The sequence below is a fragment of the Mus pahari genome, chromosome 1 (genome assembly GCF_900095145.1).
Source record: "Mus pahari chromosome 1, PAHARI_EIJ_v1.1, whole genome shotgun sequence".
Taxonomy (NCBI): Eukaryota; Metazoa; Chordata; class Mammalia; order Rodentia; family Muridae; genus Mus; species Mus pahari.
In genome coordinates, this window is record NC_034590.1 from 8657075 (window position 1) to 8674216 (window position 17142).

General features: G+C 45.1%; 1 protein-coding gene across 1 annotated transcript in view; it reads right to left on the minus strand.

Annotated features, from left to right (window-relative positions):
• The window catches only part of Dpy19l3 (dpy-19 like C-mannosyltransferase 3), a 65252-nt gene that overhangs the window by 12377 nt on the left and 35733 nt on the right, over nucleotides 1–17142 (minus strand). The window contains exons 9-16 of the mRNA XM_021200113.1: nucleotides 14716–14847; nucleotides 12320–12421; nucleotides 10177–10250; nucleotides 9907–10065; nucleotides 6689–6811; nucleotides 6222–6333; nucleotides 5311–5367; nucleotides 1559–1641 (exon numbers count right to left, since the gene is read on the minus strand). Of these exons, the coding sequence (XP_021055772.1) occupies nucleotides 1559–1641; nucleotides 5311–5367; nucleotides 6222–6333; nucleotides 6689–6811; nucleotides 9907–10065; nucleotides 10177–10250; nucleotides 12320–12421; nucleotides 14716–14847 (842 nt within the window). The remainder of the gene's footprint in view (nucleotides 1–1558; nucleotides 1642–5310; nucleotides 5368–6221; nucleotides 6334–6688; nucleotides 6812–9906; nucleotides 10066–10176; nucleotides 10251–12319; nucleotides 12422–14715; nucleotides 14848–17142) is intronic.

Genomic DNA, 17142 nt, shown 5'->3' on the forward strand with positions numbered 1-17142 from the left:
AAACAGGAAGGAAGGAAGGAAGGAAGACAGACTGACAGAAAGAACCAAAACAGAAAACAAACAAACAAAAACACTCAAATCAAAAGGGGGGGAAATCCAAAACACGAGAAAACACACCACCACCAAAAACAAACCCACGACCAAGAACAATATCACACCAGGGCATTCTGATGCCGTTTTGCTTGTGAAAATCTGGTCTATGGGCTTCAGAGATGACTCAGTGGTGAGGAGCACTTGTTCTCTCAGAGGACCGGGGTTCAATTCTGCACACTCACATGACTGCTCACAACCACCTAGGGCACTGAGGGCACCCGAAAAACATGCAGACAAAACGCCCATACACATAACAATATAGTTAAAACTATTTTAAAAGAAAGGTGCCTTACTTTCTAATTAATTAATAAATAACTTTTTAAAAATTGAGACAGGGTCCTTCTGTAGATGAAGCTGGCCTTGAACTCACAGACATCCACCTACCTCTACCTTCCAAATGCAGGGATTAAAGGTGTGTACTCCTATGTCCAGTTAAGAAAAATGTTTTCAATAGAATAAGATGAAATTTTCTCTAAGTCAAGAACTTAGATAGTGAGATGAGTTTGATGAAGCCTGCAGTGAGCTATGATTCTGAAACAGGGACATTTTGACGTGTGTGAATACTAACATCAAATATGAACAGGATTCAGATGAAAATAATAAAGATAAAGTCAGCAAAAAGTAGAAACGTGAGTGACTTTTAAGCTTTTAAATATGTGTATGCATCCGTGTGTGTGTGTGTGTGTGTGTGTGTGTGTGAGCACGAGCATGTGAATGCAGTTGCACGGGAGGCAAGGCCAGCAATTGCCGGATGCCCTGAAACTAGAGTTACAGGTGGCTGCAAACCTCCAGGGTGGGCGCTAAGCCCTGAGCTTGGGTGCTTGGCAAGAGCAGAGCATGCTCACAACTGCTAAGTCTCGTGGGTAAATACAGCCTTACTCTCGCTTCTGCTGCTTTTGGGAGTTTATTTTCTGATCCCATTTTCCACTTCAAACGAGTGTTTTCTTTCCTTCAGGGAAGGCAGCTGCAGAGAATCCTTTTGTTCTTTAAAGTCGAGGTCTTGCTATGTGGCCTAGGCTGGCCTTGAACTCATGGCCTCTGCCTGGGTGCTGGGGTTATAAGTGTGTGCTACTGCACCCAGTTAGAATGGTTCTTGAAAGGAAGCGTTTCTTTCAAATTCATAGTTTTAAAGAAAAGCTTGATTAAAAAGAATGGTTCTGGGGCTGGAGAGATGGCTCAGTGGGTAAGAGCACTGACTGCTCTTCGGAAGGTCCTGAGTTCAAATCCCAGCAACCACATGGTGGCTCACAACCATCCATAATGAGATCTGACGCCCTTTTCTGATGCATCTGAAGACAGCTACAGTGTACTTAGATATTATAATAAATAAATCTTAAAAAAAAAAAAAGAATGGTTCTTAAATATTAGAAAATAAACAAACTTTCCTCTCAAAGAAATGAGATCTACAGTTGACTTTAGAAGGGCATTCAAAGTTTCAAACTTTAAAAGAAAAAGTTCCTCTTACTTAATCCAGTTCATCAGCTCCACTGTATCTGGGTCATAGAATTCTTTCAGCTCGGAGAGTTCATCCATCACTCCTGGCCAGGACTGAAAGGAAAACAAAACAAAACAAAAATGCACCCCTGTAGCTGTCACTAAGATTAAGTAACAGAGGAAGAGAAACTGTGCATGATGTACTCAGGAGGCACACACAAACGGCAGCAGCAGCCCTGGATGGCTTTACCTCTGAGCCAGTCTGCACAGGTGAGCGGGAGGCCTGAGACCATCTAGTTACTCCCAAAGCTGGTACAGACAGGCTTTTATGTGATGTGTAAGTGTAAAGTAAGACTGTATGTATGCAACAACAACACCACCTACTGTTGGGTCTGGAGAGATGGCTCAGTGCCTGCTCTTGTAGGGGGAGGGACCTGGGTTTAGTTCCCAGGACCCACAATGGCAGCTCACAGCTGACCGTAATTCAGTGATGTGCTGCCCTCTTCTGGCCTCTGCGGGTGTTGCATGCATGTGGAGCACAGACTTACAGGCACTTGCATACACACATGGATCAAGGCTTTCAGTACAGGAGTATTTTCCTGGCCACAAGGGTATCCCAAGACAGATGGTGCGGCTGAGAGCATCACCATCAGATCTGTTGGTGGCTGACTTAAGTAGCAGAGCTGTGCCTTGGGACTTGCTTCTAAATGCTTCTTACTGCACTGTCCTGAATATTCTGGGCAAATGGCTGGGTACATGTCAACACTCACTCTGTTACGATAGGAAAGGATGGCTGGGAATCAGACTCTCCAGGAGCATCTAATGTATTAGACTTTATTATTTCGGCCATTGGTCAGCTCACGTCACTTAAGGTTATATAGAGTATAAAAAGAACATTCCCATCTACCTCTCATCTAATGTAAATTCTAGTTCATTAATCAATTAAATCTTAGTTCTTGAATTATGGTCGACCAGGCACCACTTCCTCCATTCTTATTTTGAGACAGATTATTACTCTGTAGCCCAGGTTAGCCTCAAACTCCTGACTTACACTACTACTAAATACTTTGGGGATTAAATTTGTGGTGCCTGTCAATTGATCATCAACAAGATATAACATTTTATTTAATATAATGTTCCAATTATTTTTGGGCATTGGATAGTTTTCTAATGTTAAAGTTTTGGATCCTGAGAGAAACTCCTTAAATGACGTGCAAATAAAAACTAAATGTCACTTTTTAACAGGATGCAATAGATTAGCTGGGATTTCAACAATCCAATAAGCTAATCAAAACCAGAATAAATGCTTTTAATCTCTGGCTCTGAGGAGCCTAGCACATGCCTTCCCCTTTGAACAGGATTATCCTAGAGAAAAGAACATGGTCCACATTGTAACTGCCAGTAAAACTTAAGCCAAGCTTTGAATAAATACTCATGACACTTACAGAAAGTCTTCATGGCTGGCCCAGACAGAAAACAGCTTCAGTGTCAGGGGAAATTCCTCATGTCTACATTGTTCATATTCTTTCTGGTCTGAGACTTTACAATTCTTTCTTTAAAAGACAAAGCCTCACTCACTCTGTAGCCCAGGCTGCCCTGGAACTTACTCTGTAGCCCAGGCTGGCTGCTAAACTAAGAGATGCTCTGCCTATGCCTCCTACTGCTGGGATAAAGCAAAAGCCACCATGCTTGCTTTTACTTTGCAAATTTTGAGTTGAAGTCGCTAAAGGATTACATGCAGTGTCAGTAGAGGAATCAGGCCACCTGCCCAAGGCCTTGCAACCCCCCCGGACCCCTGCTGGCAGCAGTGCTGAGTCGGGTTTCCTAGTGCTTTCCCTGGTCCCCTACAGCAGTGCTCCTTAGAGGCAAGGGGACTGTTCTCAGAGGGCAGAATGTATGTAATGTGCTGGAAATGGCAGGCTGCCACAGGGAGGAGCGGTCAGCATCGAGGAGTTTGAAGGTAGGGACTTTGCTACTCAATCTGCCTGGCAGGCCGGCAGCCTGGGACATGGTTATCCGGGATAAAGTCCTAGGAAGCACAACAGGCTTTGCAAACTTGATGTCTCTGCATCACTGCATGGCCGAAACATGGGTTCTGACTCAGGAGGTCCGGGGCAACCCACACCTTGCGTTTCCTAATTCACAGTCCCTACTGCTGCCACCGCCTTAACCATGGTTAAGAACCAAAGCTCTAGAGCATGCTTTATTTGTTCTCTAAGCCTTCCTAAATCTTACCCCCCAAGTCCTTAAACAGCTTTACAAAAGAAATTCAACAGGTAGTGATGTCATAAAAGAACTCAGCCTACAAAACATACACACACATACACATTCATACACACACACACCCATCTATCCCTACACACACACACACACACACACACACACACACACACACACACACACACACACAGTCAGTCCCCAGTCCTGAACTATCCTGCCTCCACACCTGTAGTGGGGATACCAGACCGACCCTGAGCTTCCCGAGGTTCAACCGCATAGTTCCACATAAAGGGGAAGTTGCCAAGTAGCTCACTTACCATTTAACCTTGTGTCACTTATTTACATAGGAAAGTGAAACCCCTGAAGCTGGTGGGCTCTGCCGGTGACAGCAGCTGTTCTGACAGAACCCTGACTATCAACTGCAGTTCCCAAGCCTCAAGCCTTTGGGTTACAGAACCTAATGCTACAACAGCAGCAGTCTGGAGATGGAGCTGCAGGCTGACTCACTCTGCCCTGACAAACTGGGGCCACTCCACAGTGGCCTCCGGTCTACTGCTCTAACTTAAAACCACATAAGACATATGAAAAATATGGTTGGGGTTGTGGCGCACGCCTTTAATTCCAGCACTTGGGAGGCAGAGGCAGGTGGATTTCTGAGTTTGAGGCCAGCCTGGTCTACAGAGTGAGTTCCAGGACAGCCAGGGCTACACAGAGAAACCACAGTTCAAAAAACAAAACAAACAAACAAAAACATAATAATAAAATAAATAAGTAATAACAATAAAAATAGTACATATGTTTGGGTTTGGTTTAAGGGTTCAGTTGGATTAAATATTTTGTGTTATTTGCCCAGGTGATTATTCAAGGCCTATAAATCTCAAAAATGTAACACAAAAGAATTATCAAGTGGCCAGTGGTCTCTGAGGGGTGTCTTGGGACACTTCAAGATCAGTTAAAGGAGAATATGACATTTCTCATTGCTTTAGTAACTTGTCTCTGGGTTGGGTGGGGGGGGTCAGTCTCTCTCTTTTTTTTGCTGTTGTTGTTGTCTAATTTTTATTTGGGTCTCACTATGAAGCCCAGACTGGCTTTGAATACTGGATCCTCCCATCCCAGCCTCCATTGTAGAGATTACAGGTGTGTACCACCACACCCTGCCCCACATCATTAACCTTACCTTGTTTATTAAATGTGTTCAGCCCTCCGGAAGACATGTATCTGATGAAATGAGGAGGTTAAAGCTGGTCCTATCCTTAAACCACTCACTCTGTATAAACCAGGCAGCAGGAGAAATTTGTTCTGCCTTCCTTGTTTCAAAATAGGTCTTTAAACATTTTCAAAATCTTGCTTCCAGTAAGAGTTGAAATGAACAGAATGGCTTTAAAAAAAGATTTCTTTTTCTTTTCTGAATGGCCCTTTTACTCTAATGCTTAACACCTAAAAACTATGGGTTTTTAAACCCCAATCTCCCTATTAATGCCAACTCAGCAGGACTTGAAGGCTGCCTCTGCAGAAGCCACCGCCCCTCTGCTGCTAAATGAAGGAGGGGGAGATCAACCTTACCTTACAGCACAGGTACAGCAGGGTGAGAACGGGAACCAAGTATCGCAGGACCCAGATCTGTGGGACAAAGACCCTGTTTAGATCACATGTCTCTGGACCTCAAAGTCTGGCTCTGAGCATGCAAGCTGCGTCTGCCATCCCGCCATCCAATGAGTGTCGAGGGCAGAGTGGTTGTTGGTCACGGGCTGCTCAGCCTTAACATACAGACGCCGGAGAGTGTCTCATACAATAACTGTAATTCTGGACAATGGACTTACTGTAAAGTTTTAATTTTGCTTTTTATTACACTCCTAAGTTCTGTATATAGTGAACATATCTGGCATGTAGAAATACGACTGAATTAAAAAACGTAATTGATGGGGCTGGTGAGATGGCTCAGTGGGTAAGAGCACCCGACTGCTCTTCCGAAGGTTCGGAGTTCAAATTCCAGCAACCACATGGTGGCTCACAACCATCCGTAACAAGATCTGACGCCCTCTTCTGGAGCGTCTGAAGACAGCTACAGTGTACTTACATATAATAAATAAATAAATCTTTAAAAAAAAAAAAGTAATTGGTGACCAGACTGTGATTCGTTCCTGCCTCGAGTCCCTGCCCTGACTTCTCTCTGTGACAGACTGTGACCTGGGACATGTAAGCTAAGTAGAGTTGCTTTTGGTCATGGTGTTTTATCATAGAAACAGAAAGCACACTGAGACAGAGGGGGACTCAGGAGGGTGAGGGAGACGGAAGAGAATACTGAGGAGGAGATAGAGTACATTATACACAGGTATGAAATTGTCGAAAACCTAAACGAATTAGCAAAGATAATCCGCTCTATACAGCACCTGGCACCCACTGAAATGCCCAAAGGAGCAGACATGGAAGAAAGCTTAGAGCTCATTTGCACTGACAGACAGGACAACACTAACCCTCTTTGGGTTACAGAGATGAACCAGCCTCAGAAGCAGTTCCCAGATGTCAGAGCTGCACAGGCCGAAGGATGCGAACACACACATGTGGGAGGTCCACAGGTACTTCATCCTGAAACGGCAGAGCACAGGTCAGTGCTTGTGCGAAGACCTGGCCAGTGGGAGAGCAAGCGAGGCGGGAAGCTCACACACAGTGACCCGGCCAGCCCTGTCTGTGCAGAAGCCATCGGCCAGAGTGTGACTCTTCCATTCGATCACTCTAGGCGCAATCACACAGGAAACCCCCTGGGGAATGTTTGCAGCTAAGAAAAACCCGGGCAGTAAGGCTTCAGAGAGTGAAGAGAGCACTGAAGGGCAGATCGCTAGGAGCAGAGCATCATCAAAGAGGGCTGTCAGGTAACTCTGCTAGTTAACGCTAGTTAAAGAGCCATCAAGTTTTGTAAATAAACCAGATGAGATGCAAGTACCTCATCGTACTCAACGCCAAGACCCCGAACAGAATGGTATGGATCAGGTTGTACGCGGCTTCTGGCTTCAGGTCAACTGCGCGCTTTCTTGTCTGATCCACGGACTGCAGACTTGTGGAATCACTGGAGAAAACAGCCAATGAGCAACATTAAATCTGGATGTGTAGTGCTGACTTAGGTAAACCCTGTTATTTCCCCTACGAGGAAATGAACTGGCATCCATCAGTGTGGAATCTGAGACTTGAGATGGTAATATAAACTTCACTGCCTTGGCTGTGAAGTAACCACAATTTCACAGAAGACTAATTTAAGCAAAAATTTAAACCGATTCAGTTCTTTGATCCAGGATGACAGGAACAAGTCCTCTGCAGATGCCTGAGATGGGAGAGCTTTCTAAATGTTTTATGAGTTTCTGTTAGTACTTTTTCAAGATTTTAAAAACAAGCAAGAATTAAAATAAAATGTATCCATTAATGTTGAGTTCAGTTAACAGATGGTCAGCCATTCACCTACCAATGCTTCATTATTTGTATCCAATAGATGAATGTTATCATTGTTAAAAGTGTGCTCTCGTGATACAACTCAATAGTGTGAACACCTATATACCAATATCATGAACACTAACTCTTAACATCACTTAATTGTGCTCTATTTATGTATCTATTTTTTTAAAAAATTTATTTCATTTATATGAGTACACTATAGCTGTCTTCAGACACACCAGAAGAGGGCATCAGATCCCATTACACCATGTGATTGCTGGGAATTGAACTCTGGGCCTCTAGAAGAGCAGTCAGTGCTTTTAACCTCTGAGCCATCTTCCCAGCCCTTACCTATTTATTTTTGAGCAGGGTCTCACTATGTAGCTCTGGCTGGATTTGAACTCATTAATTCGCCACTTCAGTTTCCCAAGTGCTGGCATTACAGGTACAGGAATTAGTTTTTATACCTTTCTGTTTAGTTTTATTTTTGTTTTATTTTATGTGTGTGAGTGTTTTGGGCTGTATGCATGCGTGTGCACCGTGTGCATGCCTGGTGTCCCTGGAGTCCAGAAGAGGGCACTGGATCCTCTGGGATTGGCTTTACAGAAGGTTGTGAGCCGCCACGAGAGTGCTGGTAACTGAACCAGTGCTCTTAACTTCTAATCAATCCCTTTGGCCTCAGTTTTAAAAGTTTTTTTAAAAAGTCATAATCCAGGGGCCAGAGAGAACCTGGGTTTGTTTCCTACATGGCAGCTCGCAGTGGTCTGTAACTCTGGTTCCAGAAGACCCAGATCCCTCTTCTGGCCTCTGAGGGTGCTGCAAATGTGTTATACAGGCAGAACACACAGTCAGAACATCCATACAAATAAAATAAAAATAAATAAATCTTAAAAAAAAAAAAATCAGCCAGGCACTGTTGGTGCCCACCTTTAATCCCAGCACTCAGGCAGAGACATGCGGGTTTCTGAGTTTCAGGTCAGCCCGGCATACAGAGCAAATCCAGGATGCAGAAATCCTATCTCAACCCCTCACCCCTGACCCCTCACAAACAACAACTACAACAACAACAACAACCCAAATCACCCTTTGACACTGAGTTAGCTAGCACACATTAAGAATCTACCATTTTTAAATTAACATAGTGCTTTTCCTCACAAAAAGCACCATGCAGAGGAGGTCCCTAGGATGCCTCCATCTACAGCCATATAGCAAATCCAGATGCATCCCTGATTCACACTGAGCCCAGCACACTAGGCAGGTCAACTTGGATATAGCCCGGGTCCTGCCTACCCTATGCACTGCAGTGACATCAACTGTGTCATCCAGACCAACTTCCTGTTTCCAGGAGCCGTGACTTAGGATACTGCATAGCTGGTGAAGTATTCTCATAGTTCCTTTCAAGAAAGGTTTTTATTTATGTGTCTGTGTGTGAGTTCCTGAGGAGGCAGAAGAGGCCACCAGGAACTGGAACTGGAGTCAGAGAGGTTGGGAGCCATGCCACACAGGTGCTCAGAACTGAACTCAGATTTTCCGAAGAGCAGCCAGCACTCTTACCCACTGAGCATCTTCCAGGCCCTACTTTATTCTTAATGAGCATAAGGCTGAAGGGACCCAGACTCAGTTTTCCTGCCTGGAGCTCACAGCTCACTGGCATTTGAAATGGCTGTGGAACTACACAGAAAAGGAGCCGCACCACGCTCTCACAAATGACAGTTGCTTCAACTTTTTAATTTTCTTTCCTTGGAATACAGATTTTAAATGCAAAACCCATCAGCATGATCGGAGGTATTCTACAAGTCTGCCAAAACCCCCTTCTTACTTTCTGATACTCTTTCTGTAGACTGGGAGATGTGCTATGTTTTAAATACAGGCAATGCGTGCATAAAGGTTTCAGTAAATACTCATAATTATGGCCCATACCAAATGTATGAACTTTCAAATGAGACCCGAGGGAACAAATGAACAATAATTAACTTTATCTTTCTGGTACCCTGGGCCTCGGGCATACTAGACAAGTGATGAACCACTGGGCTAATTTCTTTTCCCTTGTTACTTTGAGTCTAAGTTGTCCACATTGGCCCTGAACTCATTTTAGTGCAGGGTGACCTTGAACTTGTGATCCTCCTGTCCCCATTTCCTGAGTTACTAGGCTCTCAGATCTCTGTCAGCAAACACAAAGTTCTCAGTTGAGAACCATGTGATGGAGTTACTAAAGGATTCTCTCTCTCAATCTCTCTCTCTCTCTCTCTCTCTCTCTCTCTCTCTCTCTCTCTCTCACACACACACACACACACACACACACACTCACACACACACACACTGACCCAAAACAAAACAACAAAACCCCACATGGAGCTAATCATTAAAACCAAACCAGACTCATGAATCAATACCAACAACAGGTAGTGTTGTCGGATGCCTATAAAAGGGTCTTGGTTTTCTACACTTAGTGTGGTTTCCCCAAGCACACCAGCTCCACAGAACCCAGCCCATTCCGTGTTCCGTCCACCCTGAACTGGGTGTGTCCTCTCTAAAGAGGAGCAGAGCTCTGATGCTCTGTGTCTGCTGTTCCCATTTTAACCCTCCCTCCCTCCCTCCCTCCCTCCCTCCCTCCCTCAGTCTTTTATATTCCTAAATGTGTTCCCATCGTTCTGTCCCAGGGCAATCCTCCCTCCCTCCCTCCCTCCCTCTGCATCTCCCATCGAGAACAACTTCATCAAAGTGTTAAAGTCCTACCTGAGATTATGAAAGGCCACCACGGACGCTGTAACCACTGTGACCACGAGGACAAACATGTATGCGTAAAAAAGCAGTGTCTCCGAGAGCCTCTGGAACGTGTTGAGAGGCAGGAGGCCGAAGGCCTCTTCACACAGATAGAGATTTGCATCGAAATCCCTGGGGAAGGAAGGAAGGAAGGCAGGGCAAGAAGTTACATCCAAGCCAGGCAAGGAAACTTCAGGGCATAGCCCGTATGAAACGGAGGGCATGCTCTCACGCCAGTCTTACCTTGTTGCTCCAAACCCAAATTTGGCCTTCAGAAATTTAAAGATGTGTTCATCTGACTTCAGGTTAAGAACTTTCTGTTAGGAAGAGAGAAGCAGATGAGCTCTTAGTGTCCTGGGTGTGGTTCCTGGACACCCTGCGGTGAATGGGGCTCAGGAGGAGGCCAGTCCACAGTCAGCTCCCTAGTCTCACAGAGCTGCCTTATCTTCCCTCCCTTTTAAAAGGTTCTCCTCTATTCAAACATCTGCACAGCAAGGGAAGCAGATAAAACAAAGGTGTCGGGGGCTGGCTAGATGGCTCAGCAGGTAAGAGCACTAACTGCTCTTCCAAAGGTCCTGAGTTCAAATCCCAGCAACCACATGGTGGCTCACAACCATCCATAATGAGAGCTGATGCCCTCTTCTGGAGTGTCTGAAGACAGCTACAGTGTACTTACATATAATAAATAATAAATCTTTAAAAAAAAAAAAAAAGAAAGGTGTCCCTTTTTAGTTTTATATCAGAAAATCAGCAAAATGACTTGAAATTTCAAGCAGGTAAGCAACCCGTGTGGCTGTCAGGTTTTGGTTCTGGGGACACAAATGACTCAATCACATATAACTCTGGACAGAAGTAAAGCTAAGATGTAGCCACCCCAACTCCAGTATTCATCATTAGTGATTGTAATTTTAGTTGATATAATTTAATTTTTTACTTATGGACTATGAAAACCCACGTACTACAAACAGTTGGAGCTGGAGAGATGATGGCTAAGAGCCTATACTGCTCTTGCAGCTGACCGGGTTCCTAGCACCCAAATAGGGTGACTCATAACTGAATGTAACTCTAACTTCAGAGGATCTCACACCCTTTTCTGACCTCCATGGGCACTGCACTCATATGCACAGATCCACCCACAGACACACACTGTTGGTATTCTGTCTGGACTCTACCCCCACAGTTACCTGGCAACAGCCAGGTAGGCCTGACCCACTATAAAAGGGCTGCTTGCCCCCTCCCCTCTCTCTTACTCTCTTACTCTTTCCTCTCTCCCTTGCCTCTTGCCCCCTTGCTCCCCCTCTCCCCATTCCCTTCCCCCTTCTCTCCACATGGTCATGGCCGGCCTCTACTTCTCTACTCTCTCCTTCTCTCTGCCTTTCTCTCTGCCTCTGCTACTCTTTTAACTCCACTCCCCATGACCTAAATAAACTCTATTCCATGCTATACCATTGTGTGGCGGGTCTCTCAGGGGTAAGGGATGCCTTGGCATGGGCCTGCTGAGACACCCCCTTCCCCACACCACACCACACTCCCATAGAACATATATTAATACTCTTTTATCTTTTTATAATCACAACATCAGTGCCCTGTGACTCGAATCTAGAAACAACAGCAGATCCATGCGTGTTAGTCCAGATCTGGTAAGCCCCATTCCCACTGGTCAGAGTGACCATCTGCATGGTCCCAGAGGAGGTTTCTGAGCTCAGAGCTACCCCTGGTGCTGCCCTGTCCCTCGTTTGCTGGAGTCAGTGTCTCTCTCGAGGCTGAGAATTCCAGGCTGGCCTGAACGACTGCTCTCTGGCTCAGCAGCACCGGCTCTGTGTGTTAAGACTTTAGCCCCGCTGTGTCTCGCCCTTGGGCCAGTCTGTTATCACTTAGACACCCCCCCCCCCATTTGTAGCTGGTTCAGCTGGTTTGCAGGAGAAGCAAGTTTGGCTCCATTCCCCTGCCAGAGACCCTACTTGCTGCAGAGTTAGTGGCACTGTTTGAGGAGGCTCAGAAGGTGTGGCCTTGATTCAGGAAGTGTGCTATCACTGGGGGAGGGCTTTGTGAGCTCCCAGTTTGTAAGATGTGAGTGCTCAGCCTGTTTGGCCCACCATTTTGGACAGTAACCCTCCTGAATTGTTAGGCCAAATAAACTGTTCTCTAAGTGGCTTTGGCCATGGTCAAAGTGATAGAAAAGCAAATAATACAGATATGTCCTGAAAGGGAGGAGAGATGAACTAAAACTAACAGAGCTGAGTGTGGCTCTCGCTAGGTCAACCACGACTCTGAGTGATTCAAGTATGCTTTATAATGAGAACTAGCCCTAATTTAAAGTTCAAAATTTGACTGTAATACCATAAACACATTTCAGAAATGGATTAAATCTCACTTATTCACTTACCTTAATAATGTTGTTGAGAAAAAGTGTCAAACAGAAAACTAGAAGCAAATGCAACAATAGTTTCCAAATTCTAGTCAGGAAGGATCCAGTCTTCAGGTTTTTCTAGAAATTGAAAAAATTATTTTAATTTTAAATTAGCATTTAAATCAACTTCAACTTTACTCTAAGTTCATAAACATTTGAGATTGCTTGAAGATGTTCATGCAACACACACAGGTAAATGTATATAGGAAAAAATAAAGCCTACGTTATGGGGTCTCTTTTCCTTTACTTTAATAATTTTTCATGTGACCTGAAATGGGGCAGAGGGCGGGATATTGGTGGATAACGGTCTAAGCAGGGATGTGGGTGAGAAGGGTAAGCTGGTGAGATAAGACTAAGGGTGTTTGAAAAAAATCTTGTGGGAATCCACTACTTTGTAAAGGGATTTAGAAATGTAACTAAATAAAGAAGGAGTCTGAACAGTGGTCACCTGCATGGGTGAACAAGGCTGCCCCTAGAAGACACAGGTTATGCAATGGAAACACCAGTCAACACATGGGAGACCTCCCTATGAGTTACTGGACAGGAAAGCCACACCCAGAAGACTCTAAGACAACACAAGCCCTTAGCTGTCCCCTGTAACAGATGTTAAGACCCTACTGATGAAGACACCACACATGTGGGTTATAGGGACAGTGACCTGGTGCTGAGTTTTCACGGTGCAGGATGGCGTCTTACCCAGCACTGACCCTGTGCCTGCCACTGGTGTGATGGCAGCGCAGCTGGTATGGGAACAGCCAACTGCTTTCTGATTAGATGAGGACTATTCACCAGGAGGGAAGTCATGACTAGTTCTGTAAACTTAATAAACAGCACATGGCTGGGGAGGTCACAGGGGAAAACCTCTGACTGCTGTTCTGTGGAATAGTCATGTTATCTAATTATCTTCTGAATATTCACATTTATATCTACACATCTGTGCTGCTCTCAAGCTTGGTCAAAGAAACTTCTTTGCAGTGGACAGTGGTTAATGCAGAGACTCACAATGGCCTAAGAAGTATTCAGAATTACCTACTCTAGGTGTTTAGCCTTAAATAAGATGCCTGTATCACACCCCACCAAGGCTCAGACAAAGCCAGGACAGAGCGGGTGGGAAGAATGTGAGAGTGGGGGAGGGGAGAATAAAGCTCTGAAACGCTATGTACTCATGAATTCAAATTCACAAGAAGAGGGTGGCTACCTACATAAGAGTGGCACAAGTCAGACACAGTCCCAGTATGGCTGGGGGGGCGGCTCGTGAGGCCCGCCCCTAGCTGAGGAGCTATTGGCAGCTGACAGCTGATGGGAGATGGACAGTTGTAATTCAGAAGCTATGGCTCCCACTAGGCTGCAGTTGATGCCCCCGCAGACATTTGTATAAGGTTAGCACTAATTGGATTCAGCAGGTGATTTTATAAATAAAAGACAAAGTTGGAAGGGGGACGTGTTGGGGGTGTCTGAGGAGAGACTGAAGGGTCACACAAGCGGAAGTATATATGATCAAAATACACGTGTATGAAATTCTCAAAGAATTAAAAATATACAGGAAAGAATTTTACACAATATTTTAATATCTTACAAGGTGCCCCATGCCCTTGTAAGTTTTTTTTTGGAATTCTTTCAATTTTAAAAAGTTTATTTTAATTCACTTCAATAACACTAAGAGGTCAGGTGATGCCAGGAAAGGGTGGCGTCACCACAGACAGCAAGGGGTCCAGACCTGAAAGGCTGTCACAGACACACTGGCACTACTGATTACATATACAATTTTTTTCTTTCTTGTATTGCGGGTTTACATCTATGACAGATAATAACATAATTCAAATAAGTGCCCTTGGCTAATGCCTGAATTAAGGTTTCAACTGCATAAGAAGCCATCACTGCTAAGGAAAGAATGACCTGAGACAGCTTGAAACAAATGTTTAACTTCAAAAGTGAAAGTGCGCTTTAAAAGGAGAAGTGACTATAACCCTGCTGGCGCTCTGTACTGGGAACTGGGTCAGGTTTTCCTTTGAATTACAAATGAAAATAAGGTAGGTCCAGTGAGCCACACAATCAAAAATAGATTTTATAGGGCTGGAGAGATGGCTCAGCGGTTAGGATCATGTACTGTTCTCGCAGAGAGCCCCTTGGTCCCCAGCAGCTACTTGAGGCAGCTCACAACAGCAGGTAACTACAGGTCGAGGGGGGGTCTGATGTCCTCTTCAGGCCTCCATAGGAACTATACTCATGTGCACATTCATAAATCACACATACACACATACATACATACACACACACACACACACACACACACACACACAGAAGGAGAAAGGGGGGGGAAGAGCTAAAAATTAAAATCTTACAACATCGTTTATAAAAATTAAAAGTCCTACCTGAAGTTTTCTTACAATTAATACTGAAAGGTTAAAACTGATGAGCAACGACCCCAGAATCATGGAGTTAAAGAACTGAAGCGTGCAGACGAGGAGCAGGCAGCTTATCTGTATGCCGTACAGCCAGGTGGCCTGCAATGGAGCCGATGGATGGAGATCTCATTAGGAGAGCAAGACATGGGACAGTGTTCACACCTCAGGCTACAAGCAGAAAGCCTATCTAGCTTCAAGAATCGCCGTCTCTAAAAGGACGCCCCGTTATACAAATTCTATTTGTTTTTCACTTTCAACAGCAAAAAAAAAAAAAAAAAAAAAAAGCTTTAAAGATGTCTATGCATGTGTGCGTGCAGGTCTTCATGTGAGTCTGAGCATGTCATAGTTCCCACCATGACGATAATGGACTGAACCTCTGAAACTGTAAGCCAGCTCCAATTAAATGTACTTTATAAGAGTGGCCTTGCTCATGGTGTCTCCTCACAGCAATGAAACGTTATGACATCTTTTAAAAAATGAATTGATCGTTTTTCAATTCCATACTCATCTAGACCTGGGAAAAACGGCAATTTTGTGAAGCAGCGCCCTGACTCATCGAGGCTGCAAGCTTTAACCTCAGAGGAAACCAGGCTGTTTCAAGCATGGAGAAATGAGGCCTGCGGGCTCTGCTCTGCCTGGTGTCACCAGGAGCTCAGGGCACAGGACCACAGTGCTTTCTAGGAGGATGCTGTAGCTAACTGCACACAGACAAACATTAAACAGAACAGTAACTGATAGAAAGGCAGAGCCAAGAGCCAAAACCCAACAGTTACCGAGAGAGGCAGTGCAGGTTCCGACTAGAGCCTAACATTTCATACAAACTGCATACCCTACTACATAGCATAATTTTCTCACACCAGTGAGTAGTCTGTGAAAACTTGAACTTCAAAACATTACATAACTGTGAAGATCTGATTCTGAAATACACCTCCAAACACAGACTTATGTTTTGAAGGCTGCTGGTGCCTTAAAAAAAATTGGGGGAATTACATACATGTATCCAGTAAATATGATATGTGGCCCCTTTCTATCCCATGTCTCCCAATAGGCTCCCTCCCAAATTCAGGTCTTTGTTTTTGATAACCCATTAAGTCTAGTTAGTGCTACCCACATGTGTCCAAATGTGCATGGGCAGCCCATATGTGTCCATATGTGCCATGTGTGAGGCACCCATCAGAGCGTGGAAGACCTACCAGGGCCACATCCTCAGTACAGAATGATGGCCCCTCCCTCAGCAACTATCCACTGCCAGCAGCTACTGAGGAAGGGGTAGGAACCTGATGCCAGGATTTAGGTTGGCTTGATCTTTTTGGGTCTTGTGCAGGCAACCCAAGCTCACAGAGGCTGAAGAGCTGAGTCTTTGGGAGAAAGGCCAGCAGGAAAGGCAGCCACTACAGCTGTTAGCAGCTATGCCTGGCTCTGGTTCTGATCTGCTTCCTGCCTGCTGACTCTAACGAGAGGCTGCCTCACGCTCTGGACACCACAGATAGGACCAACCAATCTCATCACCATGCCTTTGCTAAGACAGACTGAAATCTCTCAGAAGCCATGGGACAAAATAAACATTTATCCTTACTGTTTTCTGTCCCAGCAGTGAGAAAAGTTACTAATATTACATCACATGGGCATATCTTAATTTTGTAAGTTTAATTTTATGTGTATGAGCTGGATGCATACACCGTAGCTCCTTCCTCCCACCCAGTCCAGGCATTTCCCATCATGTCTCCTTTCCCCTTTCCTGTCCTCTCCACTGAGTGCAATGCCTGCTGCCTCACCTAGGCACAGAGCTGCCGTGGGTGCAGTGCCAGGGCCTGTCCTGAAGATAGCATTGCCTAGCCCTCCTCCCCATCCTTCTGCCCCTCCTCCTATGATGCTCTCCAACCTGGGAGATGGGGGTTAAGAAGGATGTCCCATTTAGGGCTGAGCACAGTACCACATGTGCTTCTGATTAGGAAGCTCCTTAGCCCCCTGACCTTGGCAGTGGAGGGCAAGCATGCAGTTGGCCTCCTTTGAAGCCACCCTGGCGGGAGGGAAGGGATGTCACCATAGCTAAGTGGGGGCTGAAGTCAGATTCCCCATGTGGTCTGTGGGAGAGAGGGAAAATTCCAGATTTTCTGACACTGCCTTGGCACATAGCAGGCATGAGAACAGGGTGAGAACAGAAATCCAGGCACTCCCATGATCCCCTGCTGGCAGGTGGGAGTGGAGCTGCACGTGTTGGTAAGGTGTTGGCTGCTATGGGCTGTTAAGTTCTCTGTCTTCCTAAATTTTCTCTTTTCTGGTCCTTGGCTAGGAGAACGTTGTTCTTGTGAGATTCTGGGCCATTCAACTGCTATTTCTGGGTTTTTGAGCGAGCTAGCTTGCTTGCTTGCTTGGTTCCTTCCTTCCTTCCTT